The 21,193-nt window shown below is 43.1% G+C and overlaps 1 protein-coding gene across 1 annotated transcript; it reads left to right on the forward strand.

Annotated features, from left to right (window-relative positions):
- The first annotated feature begins 1,796 nt into the window (after positions 1 to 1,796).
- On the forward strand, positions 1,797 to 5,267 carry LOC139691036 (insulin-like growth factor-binding protein complex acid labile subunit). Its single transcript, XM_071588757.1, has 3 exons — positions 1,797 to 2,525; positions 2,974 to 3,246; positions 5,178 to 5,267. The coding sequence occupies exons 1-3, from the start codon at positions 1,797 to 1,799 to the stop codon at positions 5,265 to 5,267; spliced, it is 1,092 nt and encodes a 363-aa protein (XP_071444858.1).
- Positions 5,268 to 21,193: the final 15,926 nt, after the last annotated feature.

A 21,193-nucleotide genomic window follows, 5' to 3' on the forward strand; every position in this document is an offset into this window, starting at 1 on the left:
TCAGTATTAAACTAGTTTGTGACTTTTCCGCTCTTCTTTCTCAATTCCACATATGTATTTCCACTTTTTCTCCGTCTTTCAACATCAATAATGCAGTTTATAATAATAAATTTTAACGAGGAGCCGCGAAACCTTCTCATTACTTTTAAGTTGAACTGTCTTTGTCATGAATGGTGCATTATTTGGGTTTCCATGACAATTCCTCGTTTCACTCTTTGAACCAAATTAGAGTGGAAGTAATTCTTTTCTTCGTCGCAGATCGTTGCGGTGTTTATTCCCCAAAAGTAGTTAGACTTTCTCTCAAAACGAAAACACTTGAATTGAACATACTGAGTGAAGTCTTCCACAATACTAGGGGATCAGAATTATTTAGAATTCATCCTATTACCTTTGAAATAACCCTGAATACCATGCCTCTCCTGGCGCTACTTTACATTACCCTCTTCTCTTCCATGGGTCTACGGCCGATCGCATACTCAGGAATAGAGGATCTGTACAGTGAAAGAAGCTGCATCCGCTACACAAAAATAGGAGAGTTGTCGTTTCGTTGCGAAGACAATATTCACATACGCCTTAATATTACTGGTTTCATTAATTTAAGTTGTGACGAGGGAAAAGTCTCCGACCCTTACAAATACTTATCGTTAGTGGACATCGCACGATACAGGGTACAGCGTTTAACTATCCAGGGATGCCCTTCACCCGCCACGACCTATTTCTCCCCACCGACGCGAGGGAGCAGTAACGTTTCGGACGTCCGTAGTGATTTTGCCACATTCGAACTCATAGTGAACTGCGGGGCCTTGAAGACATTCCAGTTAAATAACCATCACTTTAGAAATCTCGATAATCTGGCATCTTTAACAGTCGACTGCCCAGCACTCTCACACATACCGGGCAATCTCCTTCTAGGCGTGTCAAATGTTGTGCATTACTTAAAGATAGCAAATACAGCACTGGACTACATCCCAGACGAAACGTTTTCACGTCTCAAAGGTATGAATTCACTCGTCATCACGGGAAATAAATTATTGAACTCAATTTTTTCACTGCGGAGCTTCGAAAGATTGCAATTGTTGGATATAAGGAACAACAGTATTGATCAACTACGTGAAGATGTTTTCCAATGGGCGAAAGTGATTAGTATTTTGAACTTAAGCGGCAATCGCCTTTCGCGGCTACCCGAGAGTATATGTTACCTGGTGACGCTGGTTATTCTGAAAGCTCAGAACAACCGCCTACGATTCTTCAGTCAAGGGTGCATCGAGGGTCTTACTTCTCTCAGACGCTTGAACTTGGACGGAAACCATTTGATGCACCTGGACTATCGAATGGGATTGGGAATCACTCAAGCATTCCCCGAGGAGAATAAAACCCTCGAGACTACCGCTTGGGGTGTGACTACTGAATCTCTCCCTGAAAGTACACGACCAACGACCACCAGACCCTTCAGTGACACCTTTCCCTCCTCAGGGAATAGTTCATTTATCCGCGGAAATAGCATTGCTGAATTGACCTTCATAGGCAATGCGTTCACTTACATTCCAGAGAGGCTTTTCTTCAAATTACCTAAACTAGAAAGCGTAGACTGGTCTCATAACTTGCTTTCTTACCTTCCCCCGACACTCTTCAATAGCAATTTATGCCTGCGTCACTTGTTTATATCCAACAACCTGATTACGAATGTCTCGGATAGGCTCTTAAATATGAACGGCGAACTTGAACATTTGGACCTATCCAGTAACCAAATCCGCACCCTGGGCGTGGGCTTCTTTGCGGGGCTCGCACGATTGAGAATGATAAACCTCAGCAATAACTCAATTGCCTCTCTACCCGACGAACTCTTCTCTCCCCTCAATTCAACAACGGGAGGGGAGGAGCCGCTGGTTTTGAATCTGGAGGGCAACCTGCTCACGTCACTGCCGGTCCTCTCGCTGCCCCGCCTCACGGAGTTGAACTTGGCGAGGAATCGACTGGCCCACTTGCACGTGCACACCCTCAAGCACACGACCGCACTGCGCCGGATCGACCTCTCCCGCAACGACATCGTGACCATAGAACCCTCGATTATCTACCACGAATTGCCAATAAGAGCATTCATAAAAGAAGGGGATGCCTTGTTCCACGGGAATCTCAAGAATATCTCCGAAATCGATCTCTCGCACAATCGCTTACGTCACTTCCCCTCGGTCCTCTACGTGCGCCCAAGTCTGAAATCTCTCATTCTGAAAGGAAACCAAATAAGTGACTTCGTGATTACTCCTTTAAGCTATAAATATGGATATTACCTAGAGTTTGACTCTCTTGAGGTGCTCGACTTATCAAATAACACATTGGGGCAGGCATTGACTAACAGGATCGACGAAATGCATCGGAAAGTATATAAATATGGACTAATGCCGAGGTTGAAGCAACTGGATCTCTCTGAAAATGGGATTACCCTCTCGCAGTGTTCGACTGACCAATCATTGTCATGGCTGCCACCGGACTGTGACATGTTTTTGGAATCAATGAAAGCTTTGGAGGTAGGTACTCAAATAGGGATTCTATATTCATTTGATGGTCTTTAAAAGGGCTCATAACAATGTGGCACCGAGTGCTTTTTTCTTTGAAGATGTCGCTTTTTTCCACAAAAAATACCCATTCCGCGCTCAATTGAAACTTATTGCAGTTTTAAACAAGCTCTCCGTGACTATTGTGGGATCAATATGAGGAAAAAATCCACGACGGCGCGAGGCCCCGTAGTTTTCCTAGTTCGGAGTGAAGGGAAGAAGAAGATTTTTTCCGATTTCATTCCCTAGCTCTGACTTCCCCCGTTAGCTTTCTCTTTGGAGGTTTGTTCATTAAAACAAAAAAAATGCTTCGCAACAGATTAATTCACCCACGGCGCTTCTTCTTTGCCAGAGGCACTGGTGTCACATCATTGACGTACGTGCACTTGTGATAACTCTCTACCTCACGCTTAATCCACAGGTACTCGCTATGGCACACAACGACATCACCGTCGTGCCGGAATACTTCAGTCATTTGGTGAATTTACGGCGAGCAGATTTTCGCTACAATAAAATAAAGGAAGTCGCATACGACAATTTATTCTTCACCAACGGGGTTTCATTGGGCCACCTCATCTATCACGAGAACGACTATCTGAGAAAAGGGGACTACTTCGAACTCCCCAACTCACACAATCTGACAGTTGACTTGAGATACAACGATATCTCAGCAATTCACCTCCCGGACAAAAAGGTAAGCCAATTGGAGCAACACTCTCCAGTTGCCCACCCACCCATTTAATTGATTTTGGAACGGTTTTTTAATATTGTGGAATAGTGACCAAAATATGAAGTACACAAGTGGCGTGTTGCAGAAATCGCTAAAATGCGATAAGGGATTGAAGTGATACACAGTAATCAGTCTAAAGTTGGGTTTATTAGATGAGGAGTTGAGTTGTAAAATAAACCATAGATAAGTTACATGATATTCGCGCACAATCAAGGCGCCCCCTGGATCAGTCCACTTCTCTTTGTCTCCGAAGATGGCTCATTGGCGTCACCCAGGATCCGAACCTGGAAACTGCAGATCGTAGGTTACCTACTCCAATTATGGCAGAATTACGATAGTATTGGCCCTTCTGTTTCCCTGCAAAATATTCAAGATGGAGAAATATCGCGCAATAATATAATGTATGCAGATAATATGAATACAGACATTCATGGTTTGAATGAAAGTGCGCATGTTTAGGAATTGGAAATGTTCTTAAGCAATTCGTCGGGTAGAAAGAAGAATAATTCACATAAGAAAGCATAGTTGCGTTGTCGCATAATTGGTTCGACCGTCGAATCTCTTTTCTCACCTTAGTTCTAAGGTATGAAGGGAACGGTTACTACGGCCGTGTGAATATTATGGGAAGAATCAACCTCAGCCGTACTCTTACAAATGGGCAAAGGATGGTTGAGGGAAATTAGAGAGGAAAAATAAATAAATAAAAACTTCAAATAAAATAAAATGATATAGAGGGGGTTAGAACAGAAAAACGATTAAATCAATGAAATACGATAGCAAAAAAAGCTCTTGCTAAAGTGTACTAGATAGCATTGACCCTCGCCCTTATCAAGCACTCACCCAGACAGGGGCTTACGAGAGAATTATCTCTGCGCCAGCGGCCCACCAATTGCACGTAACCAAATAAAATGAATGCAAATTAATCACGTACTCTTTAGCTTGGATATACTATACAGCATTGATGCTTGCCAGTCTCAAGCACTCACACCCACTCGGGGCTGGCGAGAGACTTCTCTCTGCGCTAGCGGCCCAGCAATCGCAAGTAATAAAATAAAATAAAAATCACGCACTCTCAAGTTTGGATGTACTAAATAGCATTGACCCTTGCTAGCCGCAGGCACTCATACAACGAGGGCTTTCGAGAGGTTTCCCTCTGCACCAGTGGTCCGCCAATCACTCACTTGCTTGAGTATGCGTAAACGCCTTAACCCTTGCAAAACTCACTCAATCAAAGGTCTACCGTGGAATTTCTTCCTACGTTAGTCCTTTGACTCGTACTTTGGGAAAGGTAAGGGATGTGCCCAGAGACTGACACAGTGTTTCGACTGCCAAGCAGTCCTCTTCAGAGAGGGAATGATGCTGTCTCGTGCGTGGTGATTTACATATAATGTGTGTAATGTAACGGTCAAAAGTAGGGGGGAGGAGTTGTTGTGAAAATTCGGTTGGAATGGGGGGTGTGGGAAATGGTCGTGTTGGGGATTTGTGTTATTTCGGGGGGGGGGGAAGGAGGGAGAGGGAGGGCGAGAAGCCGTTTCACGGGTTACAATGTAAGCCTAGTCATTAATGGTGATTATTTTGAGTGGAAAGATTCTGGTGTTTTGCTGAGGAGAATAAGGATGATGAGATGGGGCCCTGGTCATGGTTCATGAGTTTACTTTTGGAGTAATGGATGTGGATGTTTTCATAGTAGTCTGTTAAGTGGTTCGGTACTGTGCTAATGAGTTTTAAATTTTTCAAATCAGTTTTGAGTGAGTGTTGATGCATATGTTTCATATGCATCAACACTCACTACTTGGAAATCCCCTCTGACCCGTAAATACTTCGCCAATTGTCAATTTTAGGTAAATAAATTTATTCAGTGTTACTATCAATTTACCTACCACTATTTTCCTCAGAACAGTCCTCAGATTTATTTCTACCATGCTTCCTTTGTTTCTTGCTTTGACACAATGGGCGTGGTATTGAGTGATGCAGGGGGCTACTGACGGGAGGATCCCGGTTCGATTTCGGATACAGATGATTCTGGACACCCTCAGTCTCACCCAACTCAATGATATTTCAGAAACGAGGCTTTCCTGGGAAACCTTAGGGATAGTAACTGATCCAGTCCTAAGCCTGATCGGGGCGAATCTCACCTGCCATTGGGTGAGCTACACCTTCAATCATTGAACCAACCCTTCGGGATCAATACTTTGGGGTGTGTGGGGTTCATTATTGTCAATAGAAATGCAGTTTTGGCCATCACGCAAACAGGAGTCAGTTTTCAGATCCCTGAGATGTTCTCCTCGCTTGAATGGATACAATGATGCAAATCGCTGACAGAGATTTCAAAACATTTCCCTCGCTCCTCCCAGATGCAGACCGTCATTGGAGAAAGCGAGGACGATCGTAAGTTCGCCCGGGTAACAATGCTGCTTGGAAACAATCCCATTGTCTGCGGATGCCAAGTGTTCAAACTTCTCCGATACTGGCAGAAGGAGATCCGCCCAGTGACCGAGACGGAGGCGTGGTGGGGGAACACGCACACGTTGCCCACAACCGTTGAAATCCAGGATCTCTCCTGCTGGTGAGCCCGACATCTTTAATTACATGCGTACTTATTCTAAAGGACATATTTTCAAAGAAATGTAATCCAAAAGCCTTCATTCTGACTTTGCAGTATCTCGAGCGGAAGGAGCAAGCATAATGGTTCTTTTGTAAGACGAAAAAAATTGTTACTGAAATACTATATTGGCTCACACGGAGGAAGGTGAGGGAGTTACTCGCAATCGCAATTTGTTTTTATAGAGTGATATAATAGAAAAATCGATTTAATCAGCAGAGGCATACTTCTGAGAAGCTCATTGTAAGGCTTTAAAATATTGAAATGATTGCATTGTCGTGACAATCGTGATGTGATATCCGTTTGCTTTTGGGATTTAATTAAGCCGATCAAAATACTGTTTCTTTAAGAATTCAAAACTGCTGCATCTCCTCCATTGGTGACAAAAGACTTGAACGAAATAATATAATATCGGACGGAATGCCTGGAGTTAAAAATTTTGTGGATTTGAAGAATGGTTTCTACTGCTGTAGGGTGTTGCGGTAATGCCTTAGGCGGGGCTTAGAAGTGCAGCAGTGGCTAGCCTCTGTGCTCCTAGAAAATATTCCTAAGTTAATAATAACAAGTTGACAGGTGCAAGGGAAATCACCATTTGGTGATATTTTGTAATATTGGCTACAATACAGGATATCAGGTCAGGCTATCAGGTCAGATAGTTATAGAGTTATATACAGCGGAGGGGACGAAAGCCGATGAGGGGTTGCCATAATATTGAATACGAAGGTAGGAAGAAGCATAGCCAACGTAGAGTATTAAGTGGTTAGAATATTAATAGTAGAGGTAGCAGCAGAACCAATGAACTTAGTCATTGTTCAGGTACACATGTTCCATAACATGAAGAAATGACTCGCGGGAAAAAAATTAGCTCGAACGAGGAAGTTATCCCCGAGACAGAGGCGTATTTTGGAGAGTTCGACAAATCCTATTTTTTTGAGGGGTAAAAAATGGCCGGAACGCTGGGAGAAGTGTAGATTTCTAAAAGTGGACAGTGTTGAATAAAAAAAATGTTTTTGAAAAATTGGTTTCTTCATTTCTAACACGGGTACTTATTGAACCGCCTTCGTACATGCCACCAAGCAATCATAAGAAGGAAGATGTCGATAGGATATACGAACAGTTAGAGGGCATAATCGAGTGTCTTGCTGCAGGAAAACATTTGATAGTGATGGGGGGTTAGAATACGATCGTAAGCGAAGAAAGAGATGGTGATGAGGGGGAGACTACGGTATACATTTGTACGAGAAATGACCGCGGGGAGAATGCAATTGAATTCTGCAGGAGACAGGGCCATCACCAACACTTGGTTTAGACACCACAAAAGACGCAGGTATGTATAGAAAATGTCAAGTGACTCAGAAGGTATCAGTCAGATTATTATTTTATGGTTAGGCACAGATTTAGCAACAGCGTTATCAATTCGCACAGTTTACCGGGATCGGATGCGGGCTATGATTACAATTTAGTACTCATGAAGTGTAGCATCCGATTTTAAAAGATATGCAGGGGTGGCAGGTAAGGAAATGGAATTTCGAAGCATTAACTGGAATGATAAGGAAGAAGCATCAGGAAAATGTAGAGCAACTCATGAATGAGGGAAAGGAAGACTATTCGGCAGTTGATGAACAATTTCAGTTATAACTTAGCCTGTATTGCCGTGCTATCGTTATGAACAAATTGAGTATTTTCAGGCGTGATGTGGTGGAATTCGAACATACAAAAGAAAAGACAGTAACATTTTTCCACTTGATCTAGTAGAAAATTGATACTATATTTTCTTTATTATGAGGGAAAGGAGCTCAGTATTATCGATAAAAATGGACATTTATCAAAAAAGGGATATTGAAAGCCGCAAAAGAAACTATAGGAACTGTTCATAGGAAAAGGACAAGGAAACCATCAAGCGCGGATGAAATTATTAGAAAGATAGACGAGAGAAGGAAATGGCAGAATATAAACACAGAGTTAGGCAGGAGGAAGTTCAAAGTCAAATGGTAAATTAACTGCATCATGTGAAGACTACAGAACAATAAGTTGATTTAGGAAGGGGAGGGGCGCGCGCGATGCCATTACAGCAATGTAATCACTTATCCAGAGGAACACATGTATAGAGTACAATCAAGACGTATTTGCCTGTTTCGTAGATTTCGAAAAGGCTTTTAGTAGAGCGAATTGGGAAAAACTAATGAGTATATTGCAGAAAATAGGATTAGATTGGGAAGACAGGAGACTAATCCACAACCTTTACATTTCTCAGACTGCTCAGGTGCGAGTGGAGGGCGGAGAGTCCGGATGGGCAGTGTTAGGAAAAGGTGTAAGACAGGGTTGTCCATTATCACCGGTGCTGTAAATAGGAATTACGATTGGGAATGAGGATAATAGAAATGAAAGTTGGCGGGGAATTCATAAAAGCAGTTAGGTTTACTGATGACCAAGCTTTAGATACCCAGTCAGCCAAGGGGTTGCAAGCATTGCTGAGTGAATTGGAAACTCAGTGCGATTGATATAGTAAGAGAATCAATATGCATTAAACAAAGGTTAAACGGTTTTCCAGAAAGAGAAAAACTCCGTTTAACTTTACAATAGGAGGACAAAAACAGGAGTAAGTGGAACATTTGACCAATCTCGGAAGTGCTTTGGACCAAAATGGCAAGCACGCACAAACACACAAACACGAACGCACACATAAATGCATACACACAAACGCATACACACACGCACGCACAAACACGCACGGATGCACGCAAACACGCGCGCATGCCGCAAACATGCGCGCACGCGCACACGCGCCCACACGAACGTACACGCGCGCGCACACACGGACGCACACACGGAAGCACACACGCACACACATATACAACCAATCCACTCCTTAAATCCCCGCTCCGTCCCAAAACTACTCCCATGCCCTGCAATAAGCCTTGATGTAAAACATGTCCTATTTTCAAAACCCGAATCCCATCAATCTCCCATCCGCTATTTAACTCTCTCCCACCCATTCCCTGCTCCTCATGTCCCTCCAGCAATGTAGTTTACCCTATGAAGTACCAACTATGCCCTGCCTTTTACATTGGACAGTGTACCACACCCCTCAATATTAGAATCAATAACTTACGAGCCTCATGCAGGAACTCTTTCCTGTTTGGGATGCTCCTAATACCCAAACACGCCTCCGAACACAACACTCCCTTTGTTAAATGCTATAGTGTATCTATTTTAGTATCCCTCCCACCCTCTGACTCTCCACTTAAATCAAAACAATAGAGCAGGCGTTTATCTGGCTTCTGAATTCTTGGAATTTCCCAGGTATTAATATTAGACATTAATTACCCCGATCTTCACATATTGTACATATGTTTTTTTGTTTGTGATTATTCAATTCCCAGTTCATATGTGACTCAAGTAAATCCGCAGATTTAAATATCAAATAATTTGCCACGAATGGGGTGATTGAATTGATTAAATCTTTGCTAATCAACAAACGTGTGATAAAAAAGATTTACCTTGGCCGCATTCACAGCCGTGATGCTTTTGACAAATATTCGACAGAGGTTTTTTAATTCAATGATTCCCTATCTACTTTTTTTCCCTGTTCAGGGAGCCCCAATCGATGCACGGGATGAAACTATCTAACCCTGAGGACTGGATGCATCACCTGCAGCCCCTGTTGGGTCTATGCCTTTTCCTCGGATCCGGCCATTGAATCAGCTCTCTCCTGGTCTGGTTTGAAGGCAAATCCTCTGCATTCGCGGGAACCCTGCGTTACGGCGGTTCGTTGTTTTCAGTTACAAGTTTTTGCCACGGGTCAAACTACAATTTCGACGGACCATTCCCTTTAGCACGAAACAAGGATATTTCAGCTTTTCCTCAAATTTTAGATATTGTTTTTTTCCCAAGGGATTTTGCTGATGTTGATAAAGACACAGAACGAGTTGTTCACGTTCATTTCTTGTCACTTCACCGTAAATAATTATAATATTTAACCCAGTCCTTGGATTTTCGAAAATCCTCCTGCTTCGCCTCCTTGAGGAGGCTTAAGTTGTTCCATGGTACTTCCAACACGTGTCGTATTTCTTCGTTTTCAGTAATGTACCAGTAAATATCACTCCATCAATTTCGTCATACTAACTGGACAGATGCATATCATTCACACTTGCTCACAATATTACAAATGGAATGATGTCTGTGCAATGTGCGGCAGGGCTCCGCTACTTGCCCAGTCTTCTTTATTTTTATTATATCTACAATATTTCGACGCTGCAGAGTATAATCCACACGAAATATTAGTGTTCTAGAATGATTCCTCGAGGAAATGCTAATGAATAAAGCTTACCTATTCATGTAATACTAAAAAAAATAAAATTTAATTTACATGGGGAAATAAAAGTGTTCTCAATTATTCACCTCGAGTTTTCTACGTGGAAGAGTTTCGTAGCGTATAATAAGCATGTATTCACACAGTATTTTTCACTCTCTAACCTTTATTCAAAACTCTATATTTACATTGAAGTTTCAAAGTGCCATATACCTACTGTTGAAAATTAGAACGATGTGTATATATGTTTTTGTGTATGTATATACGTTGTGTATATAATTATATACATATATAGTGTGCGTGGTTATGTATATATATTTTATTAGGTAATCTATCAGTTAAGGTAGGTTTTGCATGGACACAACCACTAAATGAATGTATTGTTTCTTCTAACAAGACACAACCCAACATCCTACTCTACAACAAGTCCCTCTTCATCTCGGAATACATTCTTCCTCTCTTCATCCCACTCAAAATCCCTATCCTGTTCCTGCCCTTTCCTCGTTATATATAAACGATGGTTGTCTGAAAAGTTTCCGACCTAACAAAGATACAAGACATTTTTTCTGAAATTTTCTGCATATATATAAATAATACTGGCATATATTTATTCATATGGACATACATATTAGGAAAAGCTATAGGAATACAAGGAGGTGGGGATGTCGGAATCGAGCAGATCACAAGTGCAAACATATTTCCTTGACCGGAAGTTGAAGCACGGATCTTTCGACTTGCAGGTCCTCTCGCGTTTCCGCCACTACTGCGATGTCACCTGCAAACCGGAGCATGTTTATTTCTTCTCAATTTACCTTGACTCCTTTGATACCCAATTATTTTGTTTCTTTTATTGCCTCTTCCAGGTATACGTTGAATATTGCTGGCGAGAGGTTGCATCCTTGTCTTACTCCTTTGTTTATTTTGACTCCTATTTTTTTCCATTTTTAGTTTGCACTGTTGTAACCCGATTTTTGTATAGGTCATGGATAATTCTTCTGTCGTCGTAATCCAATCCAAGCGCTTCTAGTATCTTGAATATCTTTTTCCATTCGACGTTGTTGAAGGCCTCCTCCAAGTCCACGAATGCCACATATTATGGCTTATTTACGTGTCTCATTTCTCCGGCCAGAACTTTCAAGCTGAGAATTGCCTCTCTTGCTCCTCGGTTATTCCTGAATCCGAATTGGTTTTCTGAGAAGTTTCCTTCTATCCTTCCATCTATTTTTTGGGTAATTATCTGAGTATGGATTTTTGATGCTTGTGTCACCATATTCTGTGTTCTTCGCATTTATCTGTTTTCGGTCTCTTCGGTACTGCAATCATTACACTTCTCTCGAAGTCTTCTGGTATTATTCCGCTGTCGTAGCTATCTTTGATTATTCCATAGAGGGCATCCTTCGCTTTGACCCCGAGTGCCTTGATTATTTCTCCGTTTCTTTTGTCAACTCCTGGTGCCTTGTTGTTTCTCAGGTCTGCCACGGCTCTCTCGAATTCACTTCATAATATCTGTGCACCCCGGTCGTCTTTACCTAACATGCTTTCATCTTTAATTAAGCCATCTTCTAGTGGTTTGGGAGGTTGATAGAGTACTTCAATATATTCTTCCCGTCTATTCCCAATGTCGTCATATTCTATTTGTATGTTTCCATTAGCGGCTCGGACGTTCAGAGATTTTGTTTTTCTTTCCCCGAATTGCCTCTTCACTAGTTTGTAAGCCATATCGCTATTTCCCTTTTCCATGCTGTCATTAACTTCCTCGCAGCAGCTTTCTATCCATTCTTCCTTTGCCTTCTTGCACTCTCGTATGACCTGGTTCCGTAACTCTTTATGAAGGTCTTTTTCACTCTTATTTCTTGGATTCTTGCAATTTCTTCTTTCGTCTATGAGACCTCTTATTTGAGCTGTTATCCATGTGATCTCAGATATTTCCACCTTACTCACGAAGAGCTCATCTGCAGCTTTGGCTTTTATATTCTTCATTTCTTTCCATGGACTGTCAGTGTGGGTATTTTCATTATTTCCTTCTTCTTTCCTTTCGATGGCCGTGGTTAAATTTTCTCTTGCGTTCTTTTGTTCCAGTATCTTTGTGTTCCATCAGGGTTTTCGTGTCTCTATCTTCATCTTCTTGTATCGCAGTCTACTGTCCATGATCACCAGGTTGTGATCGCTATTTATATCTGCGCCGGGAAAGGTCTTATGCTTCTTAACTTGGTTCTTGTATAACTTCCAAACAAGGATATTGTCAATTTGGTATCGTGCTTTGTCTCCAGACATCTTTCATGTGTATCTTCTTCTCGGATGTTTATCGGAGCTGGTATTTGCCATTACCATGCTTTTTCTCGTCGCAGAATTCTGTCAGTCTCTCTCCCAAGGCGTTTCGTCTTCCTAATCCGAAGTATCCCACGCTACTTCCCTCTCGCCCCTCGCCGACCACAGCGTTCCAATCTCCCATGACTCTGAGGTTTTCTTCTTTACTGTTCCTAGAACCTCTTCCAGTGGTTTGTATACTTCATTTATTTCCTCATCTGAATGGCTAAACGTCGGCACACACACCTGTCCTATCACTGTATCCGTAGGTTCTGCCTCTAACTTTATCATCACTATCCTTTCATTATATTGCCAGCACGATATTATCTCCCTTGTCCATTTCTTCGTGAGCATGACGCCTATTCCTGCAATTTTCTAGTCGTCTCCCAAGTACATCACCATATAGCCGTCACTCCAGAAGTCATTCGTCCCCGCCCACTTGATTTCGCTAAATCCTAGGATGTCTATTTCCAGCGTATCCATCTCCGTCTTTGCATTTTCTATTTTCCGGCACACCCCTAATGACCTAACGGTCCATATCCCTATTCTCCAATTATGCACCTTGACTTATATTCCCCTCCCAGTAGTCCCCACCCGGAGATCCGATTGGAAGACTAGTTTGCCTCAGTATTTAAATGCAAGGCTACATATCACAGGGAATAACATGGTGGTTTTCCGTTGCCTTCCACATCGCGTTACTGCGGCCGGCACCGTGCACTCCACTCTCGCCCGCCGCTGTGGCAGCTGATAACGGGCCGACCCACTCGGCATGCGCCACCAATGCCTAATGGTGAAACTGCTGCCTTTCACCATGGGCTCAGGAATCTTTATTTTCTCGTTGCCTCGTTCCGAAGACCATTTGGAATTTTTTTGTTAATTAAAAAATTATTTTCGCTGGTCATGGGAATTTCTGTATATATATATTTATATATATATATATAATGTTATATATATATATATAATGTTATATATATATATATAATGTTATATATATATATATATATATATATATATATATATATATATATATATATATATATATATACACAGGATTCGTCCGGAAAATAAGTGTACTGAGCTCAGGAAAAAAAATTTGTTACACTTTTACATATCTTAAGCTAATATTCCTCAAAATAGGACCCTTATGAGTCGATACACTTGTTCCAGCGGCGTTCCCATTCCTGGAACGCTCCCGCGAAGGCATCATCGGGAACCTCTCGAAGACTCGTCGTCGACGTCTTCTCTGCCCTCCGCGAACATCTTGTGCCACCGAAAGATCATGTTTCTGGACATGGCTGACTCCCCGTAAGCCTGGTTAATCATACCGACAGTTTCGGTAGACGATTTCCCAAGCTTTACCGCAAATTTGATGGAATAACGCTGCTCCAAAAACTTCGGCATCGCGTTCCGTGACGTGGGTCGAGCGTGGAGGTTCGCGTTAACAGAGCTCCTCACTACACCACAGCTCAGAGCCGACTGCCTTTTTCAGCGTCGCTTGCCAACATACCCCCCTCCAATCGCAGCCCGTCAGAGCGGTGCTGGGCGCGCCTGGAGCGGCGCGCCCAGCCCAGGAGTCAGTACACTTATTTTCCGGACGAACCCTGTATATATTTTTTTTAAAGGTAATCTACCGGTTAAGGTAGGTTTTTGGATGGACACAACTACCAAACAAACATTTTATTATTCCTAACAAAACAAAAAATCCATCATCCTACTCTATATCAGGTCCCTCTTCATCTCTGAGTACTTTCTTCCTCCCTTCATCCCGTCCAACATCCCTATCCTGTTCCTTCCCTTTTCTCTTTTGCCCAACATTCTACCCTCTATCACAGTCTTCAACATGCCACTGCCGGTCAACACCCCCTTCATCCACTTTTCCTGCCTCCATAGGATTGCTCTCAACAAACCCCTCTCTTCGCCCACCATACCAAGTACTTCCTCATTTGTTTTCTTCTCTGTCCATTTCACCTTCTCCATCACCACACCCACATTTCAAAAGCCTCCAATCTACGTCTATCCTCCTGCTTCAATGACCACGTTTCCGCACCGTACATACCTACGCTACGCTACATATCAAAGTTTTTACGAGTCTTTTCTTAACATCCTTACTCAAAGTCCCCGTCATCAACTCCCTCCTCCTTGTGAAAGCCTCTTTGCCTAGCGCAATTCTTCTCCGTACGTCCCTACTACTTTGACCGTGTTGGTCCAAAACACTACCAAGATACGTAAACTGTTCTACCTGCTCTAGTTTTTGCCCTCCTATTTTAATGTTAAGCTTGGCCTTTTTCTTTCTAGAAAATCGCATAACCTTTGTTTTCTTAATATTGATTCTCATCCCATACCTGTCGCACTGAATTTCCAATTCACTCAGCAATGCTTACAACCCCTTGGCTCACTGACAAACTAAAGTTTGGTCATCAGCAAACCTGATTTTACGAATTCCCCGCCCACTTTCATTCCCACTTCCAGTTCTCCCCATGCCTCTTAGTTATTTCCTCTACGTACCGGTTGAACAGCAACGGTGATAATGGGCAACCCTGCCTTACACCCCTTCCTAACACTGCCCATCCTGAATCCCCGTTTCCCACCCGCACCTGAGCAGTCTGAGACATGTACAGGTTGCGGATTAGCCTCCTTTCCCTCCAATCTATTCCTATTTTCTGCAATAACCTCATCAGTTTTTCCCACTTCATTCTATCAAAAGCTTTTTCGAAATCTACGAAACAGGCAAATACCTCCTGGTTGGGTTCTATATTCCTCTCGATTAATAATCTCATTACTGCAATGGCATTACGCGTACCTCTCCCCTTCCTAAACCCAACCTGATCATCCCCTAACTAATCATTGGCCCTACTCTCTATCCTTTTGTTAATTATCCTGAGAACAACTTTAGCTGCGTGGGATATCAAACTTATCGTCCTGTAATCCTCACATGATGTAGCCTTTACCTTTTTCGGAATAGGAACAAAAACTGATCTCACAAAGTCTTCCGGCCCTATTCCTTCCTCATAAATACTACGGATCATACCATATAGCCTCTTCCTACCACATTTTCCTAAGGCTTTTAAAAGTTCCGCGGGAATATCATCCACCCCCACGGCCTTATTTAGTTTCATCTCCCTTAATGCCCTTTCTATCTCATTGTCTAGTATGCCTGGACCTAAGCTATCTTCCTCTACGTCATGTTCCTTTTCTATGTCTAACTTTGTTGGTATAAGTTCTTTACTATACAGTTCTTCTATATACTCCTTCCATCTCTCTTGGATCTTTCCTGCGTCAACTATTACCCTACCCGCCTTATCTGTAACTGCTATCGTTGATCTCCCTTTCTTACTTCCCGATAAGGATTTAACTTTGCTGTACAGCGCACCGATTTCACCCTTCCTCTGCAGACTTTCCATATCCTTGCTCTGCGTCTTCCACCATGCTTCTTTTGCTTTATTTGTTGCCCGCCTCAATTTGTTTTTGAACTACTTGTACTTCATTTTGCCTAACTGTATTTACATTCTTCCATTTTCGCCGTTCATCAATCTTTGTAGTCATCTCATCCGTGATCCATAGTTTCCTAGTCCTTTTAGCGTTAACGGTTCCAATAGTGTCTTTTGCGGCTTTAGACAACCCTTTCTTGATACTTTCCCATTTTTCTTCGATAGTACTAAGCACTTTACCATCCTCCATGATTTTCTCTACCGCCTGTTTGTATTCCTTCATTTTCAAACCATTTAATGCTTCTACATTCCATTTTCTGACTCGCCGCCCCTGCCTTTACTTTTTGAAACGGACGCTACATTTCATAACAACTAAATATTGGTCAGAGTCCGCATTCGCTCCCGGGAAGCTGTGTTAATTTATCACACTGTTCCTAAACCTGTGTCTAACCAGAATATAATCTAGCTGATATCTTCCTGAGTCACCTGGCATTTTCCATGTGTACCTGCGTCTTTTGTGGTGTCTAAACCAAGTGTTGGTGATGACTAGCCCCTGTCTCCTGCAGAACTCAACTGCTTTCCCCCCGCGGTCATTCCTCGAGCCTAAGCCGTAGTCCCCGACCTCGTCACCATCTCTTCCTTCGCCTACCGTCGCATTCCAATCCCCCATCACTATCAAATGTTTCCTTGCAGGAACACACGCGATCATGTCCTCTAACTGATCGTATATCCTATCGACCTCTTCTTCCTTATGGTTGCTCGGTGGCATGTATACCTGAATGATAACTAAGTTCGTCGGCTCTGCTTTTATCTCTACTAGTAGTATTCTATCCGTTACCTGCTCTATGTTGACTACGCTTCTTCATACCTCTTTATTTAATACTATGGCAACCCCTCGTTGGCTCTCGTCCGCGCCGCTGTATATTATTCTATAGTTATCACTCCAGTAATCCCCACTATCTTTCTATCTCACCTCGCACAGACCTAAAATATCTATATTTCCCCTTTCCATCTCTCACTTAACATTCTCCAATTTCCCAGTCCTCATCATTGTCCTAACATTCCACGTTCCTATTCTAAATAATTTGGTCTTCTTCTCCTGCGTCTTCTGTCCTGCTGCTGCTGGTTTTCCCTTGCAAGGGTTTCGTGGGATGACGACCGCGGAAGCCTTGCTTCCCCGCTGCCGGGCACGACACACGGCCGATTTGGCCGAGCCCCGTAGTTGCCAGGACTCAAAATATCTCTATAGTCCATCATGTTAATCTTGGGAATGATAATTGAGGTGGTTTCCCGTTGCCTTCCTCAATAGTGTTTTTAACGTTACACCATCACTTATTGGCCGCCCCACTGGGGTCAGACGCCATTGCAGCCGCCTCACTGAGGAACAGACGCTGCGTGGACTACCTTTCGTCTGGCTCCTAACCTTCGACCTATCTGGCATGGGTGACCCTACCAGGAGCAATAATTATTACTCCCGCCAGCACAGCTCTAGGGGTCATCGGAACTCACAAGCTCTTCCACCACGGCAAGGTTGTAGGCCGAGGAGGGATATATATATATATCCCTCCTATATATGTATATATATATATATATATATATATATATATATATATATATATATATATATATATAGTAGTCTAGTAGGTACGAATAATGGAACACCTAAATGCTAAACAAAACGGGCAAAATAAAGGAGAATAATAATTTAGTGGTAGTCCGTTAAAATCTTTAAATGAGAAACTGGTTTTTCCTGCCCTTACCTTTGGTCGGATAAGAACATAGGGTGCTCTCTGATGGAATTGACTCAATAGAGGAACAATAGCGGCGAATAAATGTGTTGACGAATTCCTATTAAATTCATTAACGAGGTTTTCTGGACCTGTAGGGCGTAACAGTATCAATTGGTGAGTGTTTAATTCATAATGGGCACCTGATTTCATATTAAATTTTAATTTTTCACGCCGAATCTTTGTGGTAATCACTACTGGTATTGAAAATTTGTAAAATTTTAAAATATTGCATTAAACAGGAAGAATTATAAAAATAATATATATCCTAAATATACTCGTTTATTGCTAGATGGATAGATAGTAAAACGGATGGATTTGGAGCGTCTTTTTTTCCTCGTGCGATTGGGGATCAAAATGAATATGAACTCGGGTGCAATGAGGATGATTAGTAATGGTGGTATCTATGTAACTTTGTAAATATCCTGTATGTATGTTGGGCAGGATGCCTAATTTGAGATATAATTATTGATGGAGAGGCTCGGCGCCACACTTCGTCGTATGAGGACCCAGAAAAATTTATCGCATTGACAAATTAATTATACTACAGTTTTATCGTCATAGGAAATTTAAAATTACAATTTATTCAAAAACTCACATCAAGAAATCATTCACTTTAAGACCCCAATAAAAAACGACGAATCTATTAAAAAAACTTATAATGTTCGTCTCTTATATGTTTTACCCTGCGCATTGGTCTCTGACCAATCAACTAAGCTACACTCGCGTCGTGTGCTCGTGTATACCTACTGTGATGCCCTTTTCGTATAATTTGCTCCCGAACGTTTGAGAGGTTCCCGACACGAATATTTGAATATTCGAATCTGCTTATGACTGCGTTTATCTCTCCCATTTCATCCTGGTGTCCAAATTTCCAATATAATATGGTGCCAAAATAATAATTTCTTCAGTGCTGCAAGAAAACTCTGGAGTCCTGTACATTTATAAAAGCCTGTTCCTTACCTGCATTCTCCGTGAATTAAGGGGTTCCCAAGATTTACTGAACGTCACATACCAAATTTCGACCCCCACGAAAATAAAAAGATAACTATTGCCAATAATTACCGTTTACAGGACTGACTGGTAAGCAAAAACCCTCTGCCACACGCGCTCTTAGCAGTCTTGCCTGGTGAAATGTTGATGTGGGACGTAAATGTTCTTCACCTTCAATTGAGACGGGCACACTCGTCATTGACGCTCATTATTTACATCGTGATCGGGGCTTTCTTGAGCTACCCCTTGTCAGTTGTAAATATTCATCTGAATATGCTACAGCAAACGGAAAGGATTTTTCCGGGGGCTGCATCTGCTTCAGGCGCGGTAGGCGGAGAATCTTTTGGGGCGAGAATGAAATAGTGGTGTCGGAGTCGTGCCTCTTTTGAGGGATGGATAGAGTTTCTTTCATGATTTGAGAGAAAACGTTTTCTCCCACGGGGGGAAGGGGGATTACATCGAGATTACGCATTTAAAGGCACCCCCTTCTCCCCCGGCGCTTCACACTCCCCCTCCCCCCCCCTTCAACCACCAAAATCCTCCCCCACAAGAACGCGCGCCCCCGTCTCCCATCCCCTACGGGGTGCCCTAGCCTCCTTCACAGCGGGGGGGAGAGTCTTTAGGATTGGGGGGCGGGAGGGAGGGCTTGACTCCACCCACCCCCGGAACATGGAGGGGGCAGCGCTCGTGTGCTGGTTTCCCGTCGTCATTACACGCCACGCGCGCACCACGCCCCCCCCCCCCCCCGGCCACATCCTCCTTCCGACCCCACTAACAACAGCTCTCCAGGCGAACACACACACCCGTTCTTCCTTGCGGATGAAAAAACAGAAAATCCCCCACCCCCAATCTACCGCCCGCCACCCTTTTAGTTCCTTGCTCTCCGATCCCCTTACGAAGAGCACCTGAAAGGAATATTGGGTTTTCCGTGCAAGTAAACCTCCATGGGTTCCGCCCGGCCGTGTGCCCGAAATGCAATCGAGAAGGGGATTCGTCGTTTGTGCCGCGTGGGGCGAGAGACGCCGAGATGAGAGGGTATCTTTTGACGTGCGCCCCGCGGGACTCAATCCACATCGGAAATCCAACCTTAAATCACGAGGGGCGGTTGGCAGGGTGGGTAAGGTGCTCGATCACCAGAATTAACGTTGGGGAAATTGTGTCTTAGCGTTTCCGAGGAAAGCGGTTATTGTTTTATTTAATATATTTCAATGTTTTTTGTGCTGTTGTCGAGAAAAAACGAGGAAGGAGGGAAAAAATGGATGAAGAAGATATCAGTGCTTAGTCCCTGGATTCATTAAAAATATCAATGTTCACCAGCAGGATGATGCCAATGAAAATAGAATTAATTTTCGACTGTATTGATCATGAGCCGGGTGTGGGGAAAAGATTACTAAAGCTTTGTTGCCCACCATAGTCTGTTTAATTCATCACACTACCCCTTAGTAGATATGAATTAGCATATTTATCTAGATCCACCTTGTACCCCGCAAGCCACCGGAGGGCGCGTGGCGGGGGGTGTCAGGTCATCACCCATAAAAGAGAATAAAACCTCATGCAAACCCAACTAATTCATGCCTATCTACACCCACAAAGGCGTACGCATGTATATTCATTCAAAAAGCATATTTGTATCTATCTGCACTCGAATCTATCTCCCTTATCTTTTTGGTCAGACCTACAAAAGTAGTGTCGGACCATAATAATTTTTTTGTGTCATCGTTAAACCTGTTAGTTGTGAACCTTTCAAAAAGTCTCAGTCTCGCTTGTTCTCTTCGTATCTCAAGTGGCTCCCAGTCTAATTCCTCTAAAAGCCCAGTCATCTTCATCTTCTTGTTGTACACACGAATCTGGTGGATTTTCTCTTGACTTTATCTAATACGTGGTCCGTACAATAAGTATCGTGACTGGTTCCCTGAAGCCTCAACTGAGCGGCGGATGGGGGTCCGATCGGTCGGCTCGGTAGAGGGGTCTCCCACCACTCACGGGCACTTTAGTTTAGTCGCCTCCAGGCATGCGTTGAGACAGGAGGTGGATTTTTGTGACGTGTGATTGTTTGTGGTGTCGTCGCGCCAGCATGGAGCGTACCGTCGAGCAACGCTACGCTGTGAAGTTTTGCGTTAAACTCGGGATATTCGTGTCGGAAACCCTTGAACTCATTAAACGGGCCTATGGGGATGATGCCTTCAGCCGCACAAGAGTTTTTGAGCGGCACAAAATGTTTAAGGAAGGCCGGTAGCTCGTCGGACTCCCGACGACCGCTCGAACCGATTCTCAGGTGGCCAAAGTGAAAAAAACTTTGGACTCTGGTAGGGGTTTAACCATCGCACTTTTCAGCAAGGAGACCGGCCTTTCAGTCGGAACCGTTCACACCATTGTAACAGAGGATCTTGCGATGAGGAAAGTGTGCGGGAAGCTGGAGCCGAAAGTCTTGAGGGAGAAAAAAAAACTGCCTCGGGTGGAAATTTAGCTGCTGACGAAATTC

The sequence above is a fragment of the Hetaerina americana genome, unplaced genomic scaffold (genome assembly GCF_022747635.1).
Source record: "Hetaerina americana unplaced genomic scaffold, ioHetAmer1.1.p SCAF_3, whole genome shotgun sequence".
In the NCBI taxonomy this organism is placed as follows: domain Eukaryota; kingdom Metazoa; phylum Arthropoda; class Insecta; order Odonata; family Calopterygidae; genus Hetaerina; species Hetaerina americana.